This window comes from Amblyraja radiata, chromosome 9 (assembly GCF_010909765.2).
Source record: "Amblyraja radiata isolate CabotCenter1 chromosome 9, sAmbRad1.1.pri, whole genome shotgun sequence".
Classification (NCBI taxonomy): domain Eukaryota; kingdom Metazoa; phylum Chordata; class Chondrichthyes; order Rajiformes; family Rajidae; genus Amblyraja; species Amblyraja radiata.
The window spans coordinates 52640319-52662777 of record NC_045964.1 but is presented as its reverse complement, the minus strand read 5'-3'; the positions used below and the strand labels follow the sequence as shown (position 1 = coordinate 52662777).

Genomic DNA, 22459 nt, shown 5'->3' with positions numbered 1-22459 from the left:
ACACACACCTAGGTTGTCTCTCCACTGTGGAATTGCTCCACCAAAAGTAACCCATCTTTTGGATGAGACACTAAACTGAGGTTCCACTGTCCTCTGAGTAGATACGGAGGCAAGGTGTACAATAGTGGTACTATTTTTACCACTATTTTTTAGGGTAACTCAGTGGTGCAGCTAGTATAGCTGCTGCCTCACAGATCAAGTGATGACCAGATGCTTGGTCTGTGAGGTGGAGAGATAAAACAGAGAGGCAGCAGTGTTGGTGCAAGGGACATTTTGCAGAGGGATCGGAGACCCAGGTGTCAGTGACAGTCAGAGAACTGGTTATATAGTGGATGTGGTGGACATCTTAGAACATAGGAAGACAGGAGCAGCAGTAGACCACTCAGCCCCCAAATCTGTTCTGTCATTCAACACGATCTCCCACAGGCGTCATCTCCTTTTCTCTTCCGCAATTGTTTTTCTTGTCAAAAACGCATCTATTTCCTTTTTAATTATCACTGGAGGCCTTGCCCTCAGAACCCTCCAGGGTCAGCAATTCAACAGATTCACCACACTCTTTGAGAAGTTCCTATGCAACTGTTTTAAATGTGCATCCCCCTAACCTTGTAACTACGTCCCCTCGTTCTAGATTTGCCCACTTGTGGGAACATCTCCCCATTGCCTCTTTCCCCTCCTAGATTCCCCCCTAACTAATTTCAGGATTGTTTACTTCAATAAGATCACCTTACGAAGGTTGCTGAGAGTCAGCCTGCCCACCAGTGAGTAGCCAGTGGTACTTGTCCCGAGGGCTCGATCAGGCCATGTGATGACTGCTCGAGCAGACTCAGTGACCATTTCGCTGAACACTGCCGAGGTGTACAGGATCTCCCGGTTGTAAACCATTTCAACTCCCCTTCCCATTCTGACCTGGGCCTCCTCCATTGACAGATGAAGCCACATGTAAATTGGAGGAACAGCACCTCATATATATCGCTTGAGTAACTTACAACGCAGCAGTATAAATGTTCAATTCATTAATTTTAAGTAACTTCTCCCACTTTCCTCCCCTCCCCCCTTGCCCCCTTTTCCACCCTTGTCGTTTAACCAATTCCACAGATCGCCACAATATATTCCTCATGAGATCACACCTTCCCTAGCCAACAATTGGGCCACATGGGCCCCACTCTGCTGCCGACCCTGATTTGTCCTGGTCTTTTTGTGTCTCCAGCTCTGCTCTCCCCCTCACCCCCCACTTTCAGTCTGAAGAAGGGTCCTGACCTGAAACGTTACCTATCGTTTTTCTTCAGAGATACTGCCTTGCCCACTGAGTTACTCAAGCACTTTGTGCCTATCTTTGGTATAAACCAGCATCTACAGCTCTTTATTCAAGTGATGAGGTCGCTTCTCCCACACCCTTGTGTCAGAAACAGCCCCCGTTCACCTGGGTTGCACTCTATTCATTGAAAGACAATGCTGAAGAAGAATAATAGCTGGTTCTACCAGTAGTCACACAACATTTTTTTTAGAAGTATGAGAGGGGTTTATTTAATTAAGCTGCTTTTCTCCCTGAAACAGATGTGCCTATTGACTATTAGAATTCACCATTACTAACAAAATGACAATAATTTTCCTCAAATCTGCCTGCATTCATCTGCAATCCTTTGAAGTACACCCTGTAATTTACGCAGGGTCTTACACATAATACATCATCATTTTCATGACCTGCAACTCTGCAAAAGGTAATGGGTACATTCAACAGTTGCTTGGCAGTGGGCCAACGAACATTTTGCCTGCTAATGGAAAGTTCAGTAGCAGGTCACGTTGAGTTTATTGTCCTATGCATAAGTACGGTGAGGTGCAGGTACAATGAAAATCTTGCTTGCAGCAATATCACATGCACATAGCCACAAACAACACACATAATATAAATCATACATGAATTAACCATACATTCTACAAGACAATGAAAGAAAAACACTGCATAAAAAAAACAAGACATTATTGCAAAGGAATTAGACAATAAGTCAAAGATAGTGCAAGAGATGATCCATTGTCTCTTGTTGGTGGTGGTGTGGGATTTCAGGCATCTGTATCTCCTGCTCGATGGCGGCAGCTAGATGTGGGCATGTTCCGGATGGTGGGGATATGATGGACGATGTGTTCTTAAGTCAACGGCTCATGTAGATGTTTTAGATGGGGAAGAGGGCCATTCCCCTCAAGGACCGGGCTAAGTCCACCACACAAGATTATTGTGTTCCTGTACATTGGAATCACTTTATCTAGCTGTGATGCAACCAACATGTGAGGCCCAAGACATTGGTACTAACTAGGGCTTAAATGAACAAATATTTTCATACACATGCTTTGACACCGTGGATGGATAAAGGACATGAAAAAAAAGACGATGCCACAAGTACCTACGACTATCATCACGGCCTGCTACGACCTACCTACGACCTACTACGACCTACTACGACCTCGTGACGACTATGCTGCGAGTACGAGTCAAGGGCAAACTCGGCAGAGGTTGTGAATTAGGTTGTGAAAGTGGGACAGGCCCTTAACAGCACATGCAGCGCCGGAGACCCGGGTTTGATCCCATCTACAGGTGCTGTCTGTATGGAGTTTATACAATCTCCCCGTAACTGCATGAGTTTTCTCCGAGATCTTCGGTTTCCTCCCACATTCCAAAGACGTACAGGTTTGTAGGTTAATTGGCTTGGTGTAAGTGTAAATTGTCCCTAGTGTATGTAGGATAGTGTTAATGTACAAGGATCGCTGGTTTGTGCAGACTTCGTGAGCCGAAGGGCCTGTTTCCATGCTGTAGCTCTAAACTAAACAACAGATCCTTCCCCAATGAGCTTAATGCTCATTGTGATGAGGAGGGGAGGAGGGGAGGAGGGGAGGGTTAGTGAAATGGCGTAACCTGCCCAAATTACCTTGGGTTCACCTTCACCCATGGTCATCATTGAAAATATCGAATTGGGTTCATCTAAGAGTGAACCCACAGAAAGCAACTGCCCGGATGTAGTCCCTGGCGGTGTCCTCAGAACCTGCCCAGACTAGCGGGGAGGAATATTCATGAACATCTTCTACTCTCCCTACTCCAATCCCACTAACCAAGAAGCCTACTGTCATCCCAAAGAATTTATACATTAGAGACGAATGTCCAGTGGCTCCAACATCCATCACTACGAAGCGCTTTGATACGCTGGTCTTGGCACACGCCAACTCCATCCTCCCAGACAGCCGTGATCCACTGCAATTCACCCACTGCTGCAACATATCCATGGCAGATGCCATTTCCCTGGCACTACCCTCATCACTGGAGCATCTGCATAATAAGGAATAATAAGTACGATCTACGTCAGACTACTATTTATTGACTATAGTTCCATCTTCAACTCCTAATTGAAACAAAACTCATCTCCAAACTCCAGGACCTAGGAGTCAGAAAACCTCTTTGCAACTGGATCTTCGACTTCCTGACCTGCAGACTGCAATCAGTTAGAATAGGTGACAGCGTCTTCGCCGTCTTCTCAGCCCTTTAGTACACTCCCATTCCCAATCATGTAGTCAAGTTCTACTGCAACTCCACCTACAGGTTTGCAGATGACACCGCAATAGCAGGCTGGATCACAAACATCAAGACAGAGCACAGAAAGGAGATGGTTGATATGATATTAGGGAATCAACCGCTCCTTCAACGTTTGCAACATGACGGAGTTGGTCATTGACTTCAGTCAACGAGGTGGAGTATGTGACTGTGTGTGTATCAGTGGTGCTACGATGGAGAGGGTCAAATACTTTAAATTCCTGGATATAAACATCACCCAACAATTTGGCTGTTCCAACCACATTGTCATTGTGGTCAAGAAAGTAAGACAAGGCCTCAATTTTCTCAGAAGGATGAGGAAATTCTGTATATCCCCAATGAGTCTTACTTTTACCAATGTAACATAGAAAGCATCCTATCCAGATGTGTTATAGCAAGGCATGGGAAATGCTGTGCTCAAGACCACAAGCAATTGCAGAGTTGTGAACACATCCTACTGAACAACCTCCCTTTTATTGACTCCATCTACAATTCCCGCTACCTCAGGAAAGCAGCAACATAATCAATAACCACTCACAGACCGTTCATTCTCTCTTCTCCTGCAGGCAGAAGATACAAATGCTTGAAAGCATGTACAACTGGACTCAAGAACAGCTTCTTTCCCACTACAGGTGCACAACCTTTTATCCGAAATTCCAAATAACGAAAAGCTCCGAATAGCGGACATTTTTTCGGTCCTTGAAGAAAGGTCCTTGAAGACGTTCACCGAGGGTGGCCTGCAGAGGTGACAGCGGAACCTCCAGTCGGTCCTCGAAGAAAGGGGAACTAAATCCCCATTCATAAAAGAGAAGGTGAGGGTATATTGCACGGGAGGGTTAATAATTGACAATCTGCTGCTGCCTGCCCGCTGAGTTAAAAAGTTCCCACGGTAGACTCACGATACACAGTGTATCGTGAGTCTTGCATGGGAACTTTTAACTCAGCGGGCAGGCAGCAGCAGATTGTCGCTCCCTTCAGTTTCACCCCACCTACACCCCTCTGCTTCCCGGCCATGTGTGTGACCCCTTCCCTCCCCTCTCCAGCTCCCCGCCCATTGCACCGGCGCGGGGGCTTTGCACTTTCTTCACGTCGGCGATGCCAGCAGGTCAGTGCCAGTCACTGGAGACGTCAGGACCAACGGGACACCGAACCCCAGGCCCACTGCAAGCACGGAGATCCCAGAGACCCACAGCCAGCAGCAGCCCAGCCCCGTTCCAACTCCAGAGGAACACGCTCCCCGTAGGGACAGAAGCTGATGGTGTGCAAGGTACGTCTTGTTCTTGGGGTTGCGGAAGAGGGGGCGCAGCTCGGGCTGTAACGTCAGAACCAACGGGACACCGACTGCAAGCACGGAGATCCCAGGGACTCACAGCCAGCAGCAACTCTAGCCCAGCCCCATTCCAACTCCAGAGGAACCCGGGTTGCGGATGAGGGGGCGCAGCTCGGGCTGTGGGCGAACTGCCACTTGTCGCCGTAGCGGCCCATCGGGGAGCGGGTTCCTGTTGGTCATGATGTCTCCGGCCACCCCCCTGGACAGGAGATGAGACTGGGAACTGTACCGCCCTTGCCCCCTCCCTCTGCAACTGCAAACAACCCCATTCTCCTGGGGCGGTACAGTTCCCAGTATCAGCTCCTGTACAGGGGGGTGGCCGGAGACGTCAGGACCACCAGAAGCCGCTCCCCGATGGGCCGCTACGGCGACAAGTGACAGTTCGCCCACAGACCGAGCTGCGCCCCCTCATCGGGACACCGACCCCCAGGCCCACTGCAAGCATGGAGATCCCAGATCAGTAACTCCAGCCCAGCCCCGCTCCAACTCCAGAGGAACACGCTCCCCGTAGGCGCAGAAGCTGATAGTGTGCAAGGTACGTCTTGTTCTTGGGGTGGCGCTGCTCGGGCTGTGGGCGAACTGCCACTTGTCGCCGTAGTGGCCCATCGGGGAGCGGATTCCTCTGGAGTTTGAGGGGGAGGGGGTATTGTGCTGTTTGATCGCCCCCTGCTATCCCAGGGACAGGGAGGCACAGCGGTTTTTGAGAATGGTGGGCAATCACTTCCAAAGTTCTGCCCACACAGTCAGTACACCTCTCCTACACTTGTCTCCCGCACTAAGATCATCTCGCAGAGAATGATCCCAGCCTAACCCTCCCTATTCTCTCCTATTCTTCAAGAAAAAACCACATTGAAGACTCAAACTCGCGATTGAGTAACTGCCGGGATCGAGGCGCAAACTCGCGACCTTGCGGATATGAGCCGAGCACTCTACCACTGAGCCAGCCGTTAAAATCTACGCTAAAAATCTTCCATTCCGAAAGCCGAAAAATTCCGAATTACGAAAAGTGTCTGGTCCCAAGGCTTTCGGATAAAAGGTTGTGCACCTGTATTATCAAACTCTTGAACACTCCTCTCACTCGCAAAGATGAATTCTTGATCTCGCAACTCTCATTGCACTTTTTAATCTGTACCTTCTGCAGACGTAACACTGCATACTACATTGTTTTTCTTTCATTTTTTGCACAATCTTGATGTATGTATATAGTTATGTGTGATATGATTTGCCTGTATGGAATACAAGACAACATTTTCTTTGCATCTCAGTAAATGTGACAATAATAATAAAATGTAAATTTCCTCCCACATCCTAAAGAACTGTGGATTGGTAGGTTACATGGCCATTGTAAATTGCCCTTTGATATGTTGGTGATTGATAAAATCTGGGAGGTGTTGATGAGAATAAAATACACGGATTAATGTGGGATTATTGCAAATGGAGATTGATGGTCAACAAAGGCCACAGTAGGCCAAAGTTCCTGTATCCATGTTGTGTCTTTGCAGCCAGCAAAGATTCATTGTTTTTTTCTGTCTCAGCAACCATAAATGCAAGAAAAATGAACATGTGGTCTTCATTTACATCGTTTGCAGTTAAAAAAAACAATTTTTTTCTGATACTCAATCCAGGGCTCAAATGAACTTATGAAATGGTCTAAAGTACCAATTGTCCCCATCTCAGCATGAATATGCTATGACATGTTGATGTAAGCACAAAATTTGAGTAAATGAAATCCAACATAACCTTGTTGAACTACGGTACTTCACCACATCCAGAGAACCTGGCTCAAATTTTTATGAAAGCCACGCAACAACTATTCCTAAAATTATCCTAGTTAGTCTTTAACCTGGATTGGACCATTCAATATAGTCAAACATTGCATAAAAGCAGCACTTATGATTAAGCCATAGAAACAAGTACTACACTATGCAAGAGGAGACTTTTATTTTGTACACTATTGGGCTTGGATCACAATAAGATCATAAAAACAAGATTCTAACTGGTTCTAAAGCCCATGCACAGATTATCATTGGCAGGAATAAAAGTTGGCTGTCAGAGGCTTAGTGCGAATGCCGTTAAGATTAAACACTCAATGTGCTTTATTTTCTGGTCTCAGCTAGCACTGGCAACACATGCATAGCTGACCCTTCACTTTCCTGCAATGGTGTTATGAATCTTCTATTAAAACCAGTCTTTATCCAGTGGTAATCCCATAATAGTACCGGGCCGCTTCTTCTGGGATATTGTCCGGCAATGAACATCTAAACTATAGACCATTATGTGCAATTACAGGCTTTCAGGATTCTCAGCAGTATGGAGAAAAGTGTTTTTGGGAAACTAACAATACTGGATGGACTGTATGGATTGGTATTCAGTGTGAAAATATTTCAGAAATGTAGACGGTAGGGAATCATAATAAAAAATAATGGTTACACTTAGAGGAGTGAGAGCGTTACTGACAGGATATTGTCATTGACAAGTGAGAGGCAGCCACTGGCCCTCCATGAACGCTGGTCGCCGCAAGGGAACGAGAGAATTGTCGATACAGCTGACAATGTTGTAATCTGATGGTCGATATTTGCAAACTGCATGAATAGCAGTATTTATTAATGCAATTTTTTGTAAACTCTGAATTTGTAATAAAAGCTCTTTGTTAAGAAAAAAAGAGACAGCCCCTGTCAGACCCAGCTCATTACTGGTTTCCATCCCAAGGTTTAAATTGAACCAAAGATAGACACAAAAACCTGGAATAACACAGGGTCCGTCCGTCCATCCATCCATCCATCCATCCATCCATCCATCCATCCATCCATCCATCCATCCATCCATCCATCCATCCATCCATCCATCCATCCATCCATCCATCCATCCATCCATCCATCCGTCCATCCATCCATCCATCCATCCATCCATCTATCTATCTATCTATCTATACAAAACTAAAACTCTGATCTTGTTATCTTCCGGTTTGGCGGTCATTCTATTTGCGCAAAAACGGTATGTGATAGCGCCACAATTTTCCGCCAGCTTACTCACTGTTCCCTTGTGCTGCGATTGCACCAAGTTCATTCCGATCAGTGGAAGCTGGTAAGAGTTATCGAGGTTTAAAAATCTTAAAAACCGCGCATGCCATTCAGTGCTGCGCGGACTGGTCCCTTCTACTATCACTCCGCGGGACGGTCTGCCCCTTCATGCGCTATCGCGTCTTTACTGCAGCTGCGGGAGGCTCTGAATGGCCGGCGGAGGTCTCCAACCGGACACAATTTTCGGATGGAAGGACCGGAAACGGCCCGACCCAGCCCGACCCGACCCAGCCCAGCCCTGCGCGGAATCGCTGATGTCGCCAAATTGAAAGCGGAGACTTTGATCCCGGCGGAGGATATCGACCAGCGGCCAGCGCCCGCTGTGAGGCCCCATCGCACCTCCCCTTCCCCTCTTGTCCCCCTCGCTGGCTTCTGCCCCCCTCCCCATGATACCGCATTCTCCCCCATGGCTCTTCCCCGTCTTTTCTCCGAGCTCTCTCCCCCTCTGCCCCCACGTCCCTCCATCCCACACCCCTCTCTCCCCACAACCTAACCCCCCACACCCCTCATCCCCACAACGCTCCCCCAAAACCCCCCTCCCACACACCCCTCCCTCAGACACCCCTCCCTCCCACACACCCCTCCCAACCTCCCCCCTGCCCACACACACCCCTCTCCCACGAACTTTGGGTCACAAACTTAAACAAAAAAGCACCTCGGCCCACAGCCTATTCAGCACTTTATATCTTTTTGTGCCAGGAGTTTGACTCAGTGACAATGAAAAGAGGGCAGTATACCTCGCATTGAGGATACTGAAAAACAGCAACAAAAAGAAACGCTGAGATTCCATAGTCCCAATGCAACCAAGTGGTAGAGGTCATGATTTTAATTGATGCTGTTAAGGAGGGTTTAGCAAGTAAATGCAGTACACATGTGATGGTACACACTTCCAGCAGTTCATCCAGCAGGTTGTATGTTGCTCCAGATTCCAGCATCTGCAGTCTCTTGTGTCTCCAGTGTCTTGTGTCAAATATACTGAGGATGAAGGGCTGCTTTCCACCCTCAGAAACCTTGGATTGTCCTCAACCCTTAACCTATTCTGCTCAGAAGTGTAAGCAATGCAATAAAAAAAAACAATGTGCCACTAAAACACACCGCCAGTTGTTCAGAAATGAAGGTCAGCTATTATTGCAAATTTTGTAACAGAAAGGTCTATGACAGGATTACGACTGTTATTCCAAGGCCTTGTTTAATGCTGATGATTTCACATTCTCCACAGACTATGACCTGACCAGCCTCTCCACTGATGTACTAAATAATGCAAAGTACACACTCCGGCACTGTTCCTGGCTGGCAGCCAAGGGAACTTGATCTCAGTAATCAACAAATAATTACTGCTGGCAAACAGCCCAGTGGTCTGGGGAGAAAAACAAAAGGGCATAGTTCTTCCTTATTTACACAGAGGGACTAGTGAGTACAGAATGAGCCATGGTTCAAACAATGATACTGAGAAGCAGACAGTTCCAATGGTGTAAGCAGGCAACAAGAATAGAGCCTGTCTAATCTGTTTACCCCCTTAATTGTGTGCCATTCCCCTTCTGAAAAGATGCAGTTTCCCACAACCCTGCAATGGGAATGATAGAAATGTAATTGTCAGCAGATAGTTCCTCGTCATTCAGGCCAATGAAAGGAGCTGAGTTATTAACAAGAATAATTGTTTATTAATGCGCATCATTCAGCTTTTGAGGTATAAGCACTAACTAGATTTAAAATGAAATAGAAATCATTTGATATGATTAAAATCAAACTTTAGTTTGAAAGGCAAACCAAGGTGCTTCAATGTGTCTAGTACCTTTGACTTTAATTGAATCAGACAATGGAATCAAATCAGTTTTAGTCTGCTTCACTGCCCTAGCGTCTCACTTGCCCTTTTTGTTAATGAAATCCATTACAATGCTCTCTATGTCTGCAGTAATATATTAATGAGGCAAGGACAGCAGCCAAATTGCAGTGCATGTAAAGTACGGTACGTGCATTCAAACAGTTTGAATCATGTTTCATCAAGGCTTATTGATCAAATTCCGGACTACATGATCCTTACGTTCTCGTTGATATTAACTCTTCCTAGAGTAAGCTCCGAGAGTGAAGCAGACTAAAACTGATTTGATTCCATATGTTGGAAACATATAACATTCTTAAGGGATTGGACAGACTGGATGCAGGAAAAATGTTTCCGATGTTGGGCGAGTCCAGAACCAGGGGGGGTCACAGTTTAGGCATAAAGGGTAGGCAATTTGGGACTGAGGTGAGGAAAAACATTTTCACCCAGAGATTTGTGTATCTGTGGAATTCTCTGCCACAGAAAGCAGTGGAGGCCAATTCACTGGACATTTTCAAGGGAGAGTTAGATATAGCTCTTAGGGATAACAGAATCAAGGGATATGGAGAGAAAGCAGGAACGAGGTGCTGATTTAGGATGATCAGCCATGATCATTTTGAATGGTGGTGCTGGTTCGAAGGGCTGAATGGCCTACTCCTGCACCTATTTTCTATGTTTCTAATAATTAGAGTAATAGAGTGCAGAGACATTGCCTTCTGCCCAATTCATTCATATCAACTGGATTTTATAGCCAACTTGGTTCTATTAGCCTCGGTTTAGCCGATATCCCTATAAAAAAACTTTCCTACCCGTGTATCTGTCGAAATGTCTTTTAAAACTTACCATTGTATCCACCTCTTTTTGGAAAACCCCCATTACAGTCCCCCCCTCCACTTCACCTCATCAACAAACATTCTCTCTTCACCTCTTTCCAACAAACATTCACTCCTCTCCCCTCTGCCTCACATGTTCACTCCTGGCCCCTTCCACCACAAGCATTCACTCCTCACCTCCCCGCCACACGTATTCACTCTTCACCCGTCTGCAGCAAGCATTGATTCTTCACCTCTCCACAACACATATTCACTCCTCACCTCACTACAAGAAAGATGTGGTTAAGCTGGAAAATGTACAGAGATGATTTACGAGGATGTTGCCAGGTCTGAGCTATAGGGAGCGGTTGAACAGGCTGGGACTCTATTTCTTGGAGCGCTGGAGGATGAGGAGTGATTTTATAGAGATGTATACAATCATGAGAGAAATAGATCAGGTAAATGCACAAAGTCTCTTGCCCAGAGGACATAGGTTTAAGGTGAAGGGGAAAAGATTTAATAGGAATCTGAGTGGTAACTTTATCACACAAGGTTGGTGGGTGTATGGAATAAGCTGGTAGTTGAGGCAGGGACTATCGCAACGTTTAAGAAACAGTTTGACAGGTACAAGGATAGGACAGGTTTGGAAGGATATGGGCCAAATGCAGGCAGGTGGGGCTTGTGTTGCTGGGACATCTTGGCCGGTGTGGGCAAGTTGGGCCGAAAGGCCTGTTTCCATGCTATATTACTCTATTACTCTCCACAACACATACTAACTCTTCACACCTTTCCAACAAGCATTCACCCTTCACCCTTCCACAATAACCATCCACTCCTCACCCCACTGCAGCAAGCATTCATTCTTCACCCCTCCACAATAACTATTCACTCTTCACCCGACAGTTACATGGATAGGTATTCGATATTCGATATTCCAGCATCTGCAGTTCCTTTTTGAACAGTTACATGGATAGGGCAGGTTTAGAGGGATATGGACTAGTGTAGCTGGGACATTGTGGCCGGTGTGGGCAAGTTGGGCCGAAGGGCCTGTTTCCACACTGTAGCACTCTATGAAAACAAGCATTCACTCCTCTCCCCTCTGCACTGCATGCCGTCAGTCATTTCCTGCAGGCTGCACCAGCAATACCCTGATATGAGTGATACTGTCTGACATTGCCATCCAGAAAGCTGGCACTGGTTTTATCTTTACCACCAGCTCTGACTCTGAGTCAAATGTGTCTAAGCGCAGTTTACACTGCTGTCCTGACTTCTCAATTGCGCACAATGTCAGAGTTTGAGCTGTTAGCTGTGAGTGAAACCTATTGGCAGTGTATGTTCATTGTCACTGTTGTCTTGTTATTTCTGCACAAGTTGGCCAATCTGAAGCCTTGGAATCTAAAAGGGTGACGCAGTGGCATGGAGATAGTCGGGTGTAGTGGCTTGGGTGTAGGTGTGGGGGTTGGGAAAATGAATGGAGAAAACAAGAGGAGGCTCCTTATACCTCTGCAGCTTGTAAACTAGAAAAGAACATGGGCTGAAGGGGATCTAGGATGGGTGAAGGAGGATTAAGATACTAATGCCACTAATTTCAGGTCCACCATGTGCAGCTGCCTCAGCAACGACAAGCACCATCTCCTCCCTTGAAGTTGGAATATGCCAGCATACCTGTCCTTCTCTGGTCACTTTTTGCTGTTTGTGGTCATGCACCAACTTGTATTTCAATAGAGATAAAGCCTGTTGTAAGGTGTTGTAGGCTACGGTTCGAGACCCTTCTCCTATACTTTTGGGTATGGACCCTAAATCAGTCTGAACATGGTCCCGAGCTGAACTGTCCCCTGCCCATTTCCCTCGAGATGCTGCCTGGCCTGCTGTGTTCCTCCAACACCTTGTGTTTTGGCCAGACTAGCCACCAATGAAACTTACAAAATTCTTAAGGGGTTGGTCAGGCTAGATGCAGGAAGATTGTTCCCGATGTTGGGGAAGTCCAGAACAAGGGGGTCACAGTTTAAGAATAAGGGGAAAATCTTTTAGGACCGAGTTGAGGAAAACATTTTTCAAACAGAGAGTGGTGAATCTCTGGAATTCTCTGCCACAGAAGGTAGTTGAGGCCAGTTCATTGGCTATATTTAAGAGGGAGTTAGATGTGGCCCTTGTGTCTAAAGGGATCAGGGGGTACGGAGAGAAGGCAGGTTCAGGATACTGAGTTGGATGATCAGCCATGATCATATTGAATGGCGGTGCAGGCTCGAAGGGCCGAATGGCCTACTTCTGCACCTATTTTCTATGTTTCTATGTTTCTAATGATACTGCTCCCTGCTGATGCACCCAGTCTCTCAAATATATACATGTTGAATTAGCAGACAGCATCTCTTTGCATATACACCAATAGGCCAGGATTGATTATCTATCTTCAGCGATGAGCCACGAAACAGCAAATGCATTTAAAAAAACTCAAAATGGCCTTTTTTTTTACACGGCATTAACATCAATCTGAGTATGAATTGATTATTCAGATCTTGAACACACATTAACTGCTGAAAATAATCATTTTAACACTCTGTCACAATTATCACATTTGCTTGCTGGGATTTTAAAATCTAGTCCTCTCTATCTCTGCTCTTCCACTTTCACCACCTCTTTCTGTATGTTTCGAGAAAGACAAAAAAAATCAGTTTTTTTTCCAAAATCGATCATTTCAAAGAACCTCAGTAAAATTTGTGAGCTGCCTTTAATATCTTTAACTAGCTTCAGCAGCTCTTTGACTGTCATTCTGAAAATCGCCTTGGGAGCAAGGCAAGAATTAAAAATAGAATGCAGTGCAGTATTTAGATTCCCTGAGGTATTATATATGCTTATAATGTGCTTGCGTGCACACACATACACACTATGGTTTAAACTATTTGCAGGGTACATGTTCTAGTTTTTTTCAAGTATTTAAACTCAAAACTACATTCTTGTGTTCAAGTACATACAGAATCTGTTTGACATTATGTCTGCCTCTGCCCACAGGTCAAACGGACCTTTCAGTCTCTCGGTGTCGGTAAAGGCGCTGTGAGACAGCGCTCCTGTCAGCAGCGTGTTAGTCATTTTGTTTTTAATGTTTCTCTGTGTGTCTTGTGTGGGGTGGTGAGGGGGGGTAAGGGGGGGAACCGCTTTTGGACGCCTCCTCCACGGAGAGAGGCGACTTTTTCCATGTCACCTCCCTCGTGGCCTAACACCAAGCATCGGTGTGGCCTTTCCGGGAGATGGGCCCGGAGCTTCAGCAGCAGGCGCAGCGTCCGGAGCCTGGGATCCCTTGTTGGGGACCCCCGGAGAAGAGCTCCGACCGCCGGCCCGCGGCCTACATCATCTAGAAGCTGCGGACAGTGGTGCTTCTAGCCCCGGGCGCAGCGAGGACTTACCATCCGGAGAGGGATCCCTCGCCGGGGATCCCTGGAGAAGAGCTCCGACCGCTGGCCTGCGGCCTACGTCATCTTCCAGCCGCGGTTTCCGGTAGGGAAGCACCGATTCGGGACTTACCTTGCCTGTACATCTGGCCGCCCAGAGCGGCGACTGTGGAGGTTTATGGACCCAACCACGGGAAAAAATGGAGGAGGACTGAGTGAACTTTGTGCCTTCCACCACAGTGATGAATGCTGTGGTGGATGTTTTGTGTTATACGAAGGTGTTCGGCGAAACGATCGCCAAGCCTATGCTTGGTCTCATCGATGTAGATCAGCTGACATCTAGAGCAGCGGATGCAATAGATGAGGTTGGAGGAGATGCAGGTGAACCTCTGTTGCACCTGGAACGACTGCTTGGGTCCTTGAATGAAGTCGAGGAGGGAGGTAAAGCGACAAGTGTAGCATCTCTTGCGGTTGCAAGGGCAAGTGCCCGGGGAGGGGGTGGTGCGGGAGGGAAGGGAAGAATTGCCAAGGGAATTACGGAGGGAACGGTCTTTGAGGAAAGCAGACAGGGAGGGGGGGGGGGGGGGGGGAGATGGGAAGATGTGGCGAGTGGTGGGGTCACGTTGGATGTGGCGAAAATGACGGAGGACTATTTGTTGTATGTGACGGCTAGTGGGGTGAAAGGTGAGGACCAGGGGGACTCTGCCCTTGTTAAGAGTGGGGGGATGGGGAGAGAGAGCAGTGTTACGGGGTATGGAAGACACCCTGGTGCAAGCCACATCTATAGTGGGGGAGGGGAACCCCCGTTCCCTGAAGAATGAGGACATTTCCGATGCCCTGGTGTGGAACACCTCATCCTGGGAGCAGATGCGGCGTAGACGGAGGAATTGGGAGTAGGGGATGGAGTCCTTACAGGAAGCAGGGTGGGAAGAAAAGTAGTCTAGATAGCCATGGGAGTCAGTGGGTTTATAGTGGATGTCTAGACTACTCTTGTAACATCGCTACAATTAGTGTCCACTTTATTCATTAAATAATGGAGTGAGTGTTACTCTTACTGCGATATCCAGTTCAGTAGATTCTCACCTGATGGTGCTCTCTCCAACACTCTCACTTCTTGTTTTGGTAGAATAAGTGACAATGAGCTAATGCTCAGTGTTTAATGAGGAAAGTTCCAGTCCAAATGACCAAAAGGGTCCTTCGAGCAATGAAATATGTCCATACATTGCAGCCTCTAAATTTTGTTCACACTTGCCTCTTATCCGGAAATTTGAAAAGGAATGATTTCTGCAGTGGTTTCTGCAAGAAACTTAAATTTCTTGATATTACGATTGTATTGTTAACATTACTGATTTAACCCATTTGCCCGGTGTGCATCGGCTATTTCTTACCATACCAGCCAGTAACATATTATCCCATTTTACTTTCACCTCTGAATTTTCCCACAGTAAATGGGAAAGATACCAATATGTGGGCATTTTCTGTGATTATTTCATACTCCAATCCTCTACCTCCCCCTCTCCCCCTCTGGCCCTCTCTCCCCATCCCACTCCCCCCCCCCTCCCTCCCCATATCCCTTGATTCCATTAGCCCTAAGAGCTATATCTAACTCTCTCTTGAAAACATCCAGTGAATTGGGCTCCACTGCCTTTTGTGGCAGAGAATTCTACAGATTTACAGCTCTCTGGGCGAAAATGTTTTTCCTCATCTCAATCCTAAATGGCCTACCACTTATTCTTAAACCGTGACCCTTGGTTCTGGACTCCCCAAATATCGGGAACATTTTTCCTGCATCTAGCCTGTCCAGTCCCTTAAGAATTTTATGTAGATCCCCTGATCCCCCTGGGGAGCCACTAAGTCCCACAGAAAAGGCTGATTCATTCTGGTTTCCAGGATTTTTAAATGTGAGAGTAGCCTTAATTAATCACTAATAACATTTTATTGACATTACATCATTACTTTTGCAAGTGTGTAGTCAGATTATTCTTGGGGGTTAAAAGTGATGTAAACCTTTATTTTTCTGTTGGCTATTTACTTCTCTGTCTTAAACCGATACATAACGTTACATTCCATGTTCCACTTTGCATTAGTTGGTTTGTATTGTAACTGATTATTAACAGTTCTGTAATTAAATTGGTTAAGGGCACAGTTGTTTTTCCTGTTTTACAGGTACTAACAGAGCCTGGGTACTTAACACAACAACCTCAGTCAGACCTAGCCGTGTTGGTTTGGGATGGGTCCACATCTTGATAAAATATACAGGCTCTAGTCATTCTGTCCTAGCCCAGCCCAATCTGTTATTCAGGTCAGGATGACTTCCTCTCTATTGGATTCAGAACTGGATTATTGATAGAATACAGAGGATTGTGGTGTAAGGTAGATATTCTGGCCGAAGGTCTGTGACCTGTGCTCAGACCACTGCAGTTTGACATATATAAATGACCTAGATGTAAATGTATAGGAAGAAGGGTCTCGACCCAAAACGTCACCTATCCCTTCGCTCCATAGATGCTGCCGCACCCACTGAGTTTCTCCAGCATTTTTATCTACCTTAGATGTAAATGTAGATGGGTTGGTGTGTAAGTTTGCTGACGACACCAACATTGGAGGAGTTGCAGATAGTGAGGAATGCTGTCAGAAGATGCAGCAGGATATAGATCAGCTGCATAAATGGGCAGAGAAATGGCAGATTGAGTTTAAGGTGAACAAGTGTGAAGTGATGCACTTTGGGAGGTTGAATATAAGGAGGGAGTATATAGTTAATGGTAAGATCCTTAACAACACCGATCTTGGAGTCCAAGTTCATAGTTCACTGAAGGTGGCAGCACAAGTGGATAGGAGTGGTTAAGAAAGGTATGGTATGGTATGCTTGCCTTCATCGCTAGGGGGTTTGAATGTAAGAGGCAGGAAGTCATGATACATTTCTATAGGACTTTGGTTAGGCTGCATTTGGAGTGTCGCATACAATTCTGTATGTCCCATTACAGGAAAGATGTGGAGGCTTTCGAGAGGGGCAGAGGAGGCTTACCAGAATGTTGCCTGGATTAGAGGGTTTCAGCTATAAGGAGAGGTTGGATAGACTTAGATTGTTTTCTCTAAAAACATCGTAGATTGAGGAGAGACCCGATAGAAGTATATAAAATTATGAGAGCCTTAGATGGGATAAACAGCCAGAATCATTTTCCCAGGATGAAAATGCCCAACACTAGAGGGCATATCTATACGGTGAGAGGTGGAAAGTCTAATGGTGATGCATGGGGCAAGTTATTTTTTGCACAGAGAATGGTGGGGCAGTTACAATAGTGGTGTTTAAGAGGCTTTTGGATAGACAAATAGAAGTTCAGACAATAGAGAGGTATAGATCATGTACAGGCAGATGAGATCAGTTTAACTTGACATCATGATTGGCACAAACATTGTGGGCTGAAGGACCCGCTCCTGTTCTGTACTCTGATCCCCCACATGGCATCAAGATAAACATTAATCATATAGGAGTCAGATTTTGCATAGTTCAGTATAATTGTATCAGGACAATAAACCCAATCTTGGTACAGCATTAAAGTGTCAATTTCACAGTGTATCACATTTATTTCCAGAACAACCTCAATAGACAATAGACAATAGGTGCAGGAGTAGGCCATTCGGTCCTTCGAGCCAGCACCGCCATTTAATGTGATCATGGCTGATCATCCACAATCAGTACCCCGTTCCTGCCTTCTCACCATATCCTCCGACTCCTCTATCTTTAAGAGCTCTATCTAACTCTATCTAAAGCAACCAGAGAATTGGCCTCCAATTCTGAGGCAGAGAATGCCACAGAAGACCACCTTGGTCAGTGCAGTTGATCACAGAGAATTACATTGACCTCCTTGGTCAATGCAGTTTTCTACTTAATTCACTCAAAGCCAAGTTGTGATATTGGATGCCATCTGTTGTTAGATTGCTGGTATTGCAAAGCAAAAATCGCAGCACATAATTCAAACAAGACCAATGATATCAAGAATGAAAATACTGCAGTTAAGGGAAACTAAAAGAGTGGAAAGGTTTCAGCTATAGGGAGAGGTTGGATAGACTTGAATTGTTTTCTCTGTGAACGCTGTACGTTGAGGAGAGACTTCATAGAAGCATATAAAATTATGAGAGGCTAATGCCCCTGTCCCACTTAGGAAACCTGAACGGAAACCTCTGGAGACTTTGCACCCCACCCAAGGTTTCCGTGCGATTCCCGGAGGTTGCAGGTGGTGGCCAGAGGTTGCAGGTAGTGGAAACAGGTAGGGAGACTGACAAAAACCTCCAGGAACCGCACGGAAACCTTGGGTGGGGCGCAAAGTCTCCAGAGGTTTCCGTTCAGGTTTCCTAAGTGGGACAGGGGCATTTGATGGGATAGACAGTCAGAACCTGTTTTGTCAGAGTGTCAGAAAGCTTTTTTTGCCCCCCAAGATCAATTCTCTGATGCTTCCCCCCCCCCAGGACTTCTAGTTGTACATTAGGAAGGTGGGAAGTATATTCAAAGAGTTCTCTCCAGGGCAGTAACATCTTGAACATGCATGGAGGATTGGAAAGGCAATGGCTGATAATGGAATTTGCCTCCGGAAATGACAATTGATGACAGGTTAATTGATGATTTTAATTGAAAATTTCTCAATTAAAGGTATTATGGGATATGAAGGTTAGGAAGATAAATAGACTTTAGTCACAGGTCAGCCAGGAATTCACTGAATGACAGAGTAGGCTGGAGGGGCTGCAGAGCTCATACTTGTTTCTTTGCTCCCCATGAATGATGACGAGGGAAATTACCTCAACAACACCAAATCTTTCCTTTCATCTCAAAGCTCAGGAAGAGCAAGGGAGGGTGGTTATAATCACATTACCAGGCTTCTAATGAAAGACATGGGCAGCACAGTGGGGCAATAGTAGAGTAGCTGCCTTACAGCACCAGAGACCCGGATTCGATCCTTCAAAGTAACATGAGCAAATTTGCAGATGACACAAAGCTGGGTGGCAGTGTGAACTGTGAGGAGGATGCTATGAGGATGCAGGGTGACTTGGACAGGTTGGGTGAGTGGGCAGATGCATGGGAATTGCAGTTTAATATGGATAAATGTGAGGTTATCCACTTTGGTGGCAAGAACAGGAAGGCAGATTATTATTTGAATTGTGTCAAGTTAGGAAAAAGAGAAGTGTTCTTGTTCATCAGTCACTGAAAGTAAGTATGCAGATACAGTAGACAGTGAAGAAGGATAGAAACATAGAAACATAGAAACATAGAAAATAGGTGCAGGAGTAGGCCATTCGGCCCTTCGAGCCAGCACCGCTATTCAATATGATCATGGCTGATCATCCAACTCAGTATCCTGTACCTGCCTTCTCTCCATACCCCCTGATCCCTTTAGCCACAAGGGCCACATCTAACTCCCTCTTAAATATAGCCAATGAACTGGCCTCAACTACCTTCTGTAGCAGAGAATTCCAGAGATTCACCACTCTCTGTGTGAAAAATGTTTTTCTCATCGTGATAATGGCATGATGACCTTCATAACAAGAGAAGTTGAGTATAGGAGCAAAGAGGCCCTTCTGCAGTTGTACAGGGCTTAGTGAGACAACACCTTGAGTATTGTGTGCAATTTTGGTCTCCAAATTTGAGGAAGGATATTCTTGCTATTGAGGAGTGCAGCGTAGGTTCACAAAGTTAATTCCCAGCATAGCGAGTCTGGCATATGTTGAAAGAATGGAACTGTGCTTGTATACACTGGAATTTAGAAGGATAAGAGGGATTCTTATTGAAACATATAAGATTATTAAGGGATTGGACAAGCTAGAGGCAGGAATCATGATCCCGATGTTGGGGGAGTCCAGAACTTGGAGCCACAGTTTAAGAATAAGGGGTTGGCCATTTAGAACGGAGATGAGGAAAAACGTTTTCACCCAGAGAGTTGTGAATCTGCGGAATTCTCTTCCTCTGAAGACACTGGAGGCAAATTATCTGGATGCTTTCAAGAGAGTGTTAGATAGAGCTCTTAAAGATAGCAGTCAAGGGATATGGTGAGAAGGCAGGAACGGGGTACTGATCGTGGATGATCAGCCATGATCACAGTGAATGGTGGTGCTGGCTCGAAGGGCCAAATGGCCTACTCCTGCACCTACTGTCTATTAGTCCTGACCATGGGTGCTGTCTGTACGGAGTTTGTATGTGCTACTTGTGACTGCACAGGTTTCCTTCAGGTGCTCTGGCTTCCTTCCACTATGCAAAGACATGCATGTTTGTGGGTTAATTGGCTTCTGCAACTTGCCCCTAGTGGGTAGGATACAACTAGTGTATGGATGATTGCTGGTTGGCACAGACTCGGTGGGCTGAAAGGCCTGTTTCCAGGCTGTATCCCTCAATTAAACTAAACATGGGCAACATTCTGCAGTGGCTGAGCACGTTGGGTATTAACAGAATGTTTCCCCTTGTGGGGGACTAAGAATCTAGGGGGAACGGCCCAAAATGAGGAGATAACCACTTCAGAGAGAGGTGAGTTAGAACAAATTCTACCAGTCGACCATGCATTTTCAGACCTCGGGACCAGAAAATGGTGATGGTATGGTCACGGAGTATGCTCAAAGGACAGGTAGAGTTTTGACGTGGAGAAAAGTAAAGTTGAAGGCAGGAACTGTTTAACCATGAACTCACTGAACAACAGCTGGGGATGTGGGAGAAAGACTACGAACATTCCCCTGGTTAAACCTTTATGATACAAAAATATTTAAATGACTTTCATGCAGTTGAATTTTATGACATCCTGAAATGGAAATTCAGATGGTCCACTCTTTACCACACTACTAGAAACATAGAAAATAGGTGCAGGAGTAGGCCATTCAGCCCTTCGAGCCTGCACCGCCATTCAATATGATCATGGCTGATCATCCAACTCAGTATCCTGTACCTGCCTTCTCTCCATACCCCCTGATCCCTTTAGCCACAAGGGCCACATCTAACTCCCTCTTAAATATAGCCAATGAACTGGCCTCAACTACCTTCTGTGGCAGAGAATTCCACAGATTCACCACTCTCTGTGTGAAAAATGTTTTTCTTTAATGTAATTGACAAAGACTTTGCTCACCGGAGTTTGGAAACAGCAGAAGATCTGTGTGAGGTATGGATGGTTTTTGGCCAGCGACAGGATCCGTTTCTCGATCATCGTGCACTCCACATCATCATCCTGGAGGATCATGTCTTTCTTCAGTATTTTCACAGCGTACACATCTTCTGTGCTTTTGAACTCTGCCAGCATTACCTGTAGTCAGAGAGCAGATGCATGTAATAATCCAGAACTAGGAAGCACTTGCATCATTTGGGAATTGGGAGGAAACAGAGGAGCCAGTGAAGAATTTGCGAGATCGCAGAGAGAGCATGCGGCCTCCACAATGTTAGCTTGATACAGCTGGGTCGAAGGGCCCGTATCGATGTTGAAAGGCTCTATGAATCCATGACACGTGAAAACAAACTCCGTAGAAAGACATTATTAAACTTGCCACTGTTACAACAAATCTCCATGCTGTCCAATCCTTAGAAATGTACCTATTTCCTCCTCCCACTGCCAAAAGTGAGTCAATTTAGGAATTTTGCACATAATTCCTGAATGATTTGCAGCAGAAGAGAGTGTTTGACCTTTATTAATCCCAGCTTTAAAATATATTATTTTGTTTGAGGAGAAAAGGTCAGATTCACTGGGGATCTGCATGCTGCTCTCACATTATTGCATGTAATAAATCTGAATTGCTTTATGCATAATAGACCCGTCCATAAATAATAGAGAATCAGCAACCAGGTTTGCAGTCAGTCCGTCTTTACAAAGCTGACAGTTATGTGCTGTGGCGCATTACACAATGGGACTACATATATCGCATCTTAAGCTTCCTACTGGTTCATCCAAGTGCAGTGTGACTTACCTTCCCAAAGCTGCCTTTCCCTAGGACACTGATGAAGGTAAAATCGTCAATGCTTAATTTGCGTTCCGTTCGCTGGCTCTCCTTGTCATTGCTGTCAGGTATGTCTCCAGGCGTCTCGTCTTCTTTGTGGTTTTTGTAACTTTGCCCCTTTTTCAAGTAAAAGGATAAGCAAATAATTAATGCAGAATACAGGGAACTTAACACTTAACATCAGCCAATAAATAAACCTTTAGTTGTATGACTAAAAGGGCAGCCCAGAAATTTGCTGTGATGCAAAGATTTTGTACACCACACTACCAAATGTTACCTATCACCCAAACGCTTGTGCATACATAGCCCATAACCTCAAAATCAACCCTTCTACTCAATGCCATCAAACAAAGCTCATCGAAAGGTTCTACTTGCATAAATATTTTAACACAATGAGTTTCAGTTTGCCTGACTTGAAGGTTGGTACAGGAATGAGAAAGCATTTAGATGTTGCCACGACTCGAGGGCCTAAGCTATTGGGAGATGTTGAGCAAGTTAG

General features: G+C 45.6%; 1 protein-coding gene across 1 annotated transcript in view; it reads right to left on the bottom strand.

Annotated features, from left to right (window-relative positions):
- prkch (protein kinase C eta) overlaps nucleotides 1-22459 on the bottom strand; it is a 200309-nt gene that overhangs the window by 46777 nt on the left and 131073 nt on the right. The window contains exons 8-9 of the mRNA XM_033027436.1: nucleotides 21931-22077; nucleotides 21102-21275 (exon numbers count right to left, since the gene is read on the bottom strand). Of these exons, the coding sequence (XP_032883327.1) occupies nucleotides 21102-21275; nucleotides 21931-22077 (321 nt within the window). The remainder of the gene's footprint in view (nucleotides 1-21101; nucleotides 21276-21930; nucleotides 22078-22459) is intronic.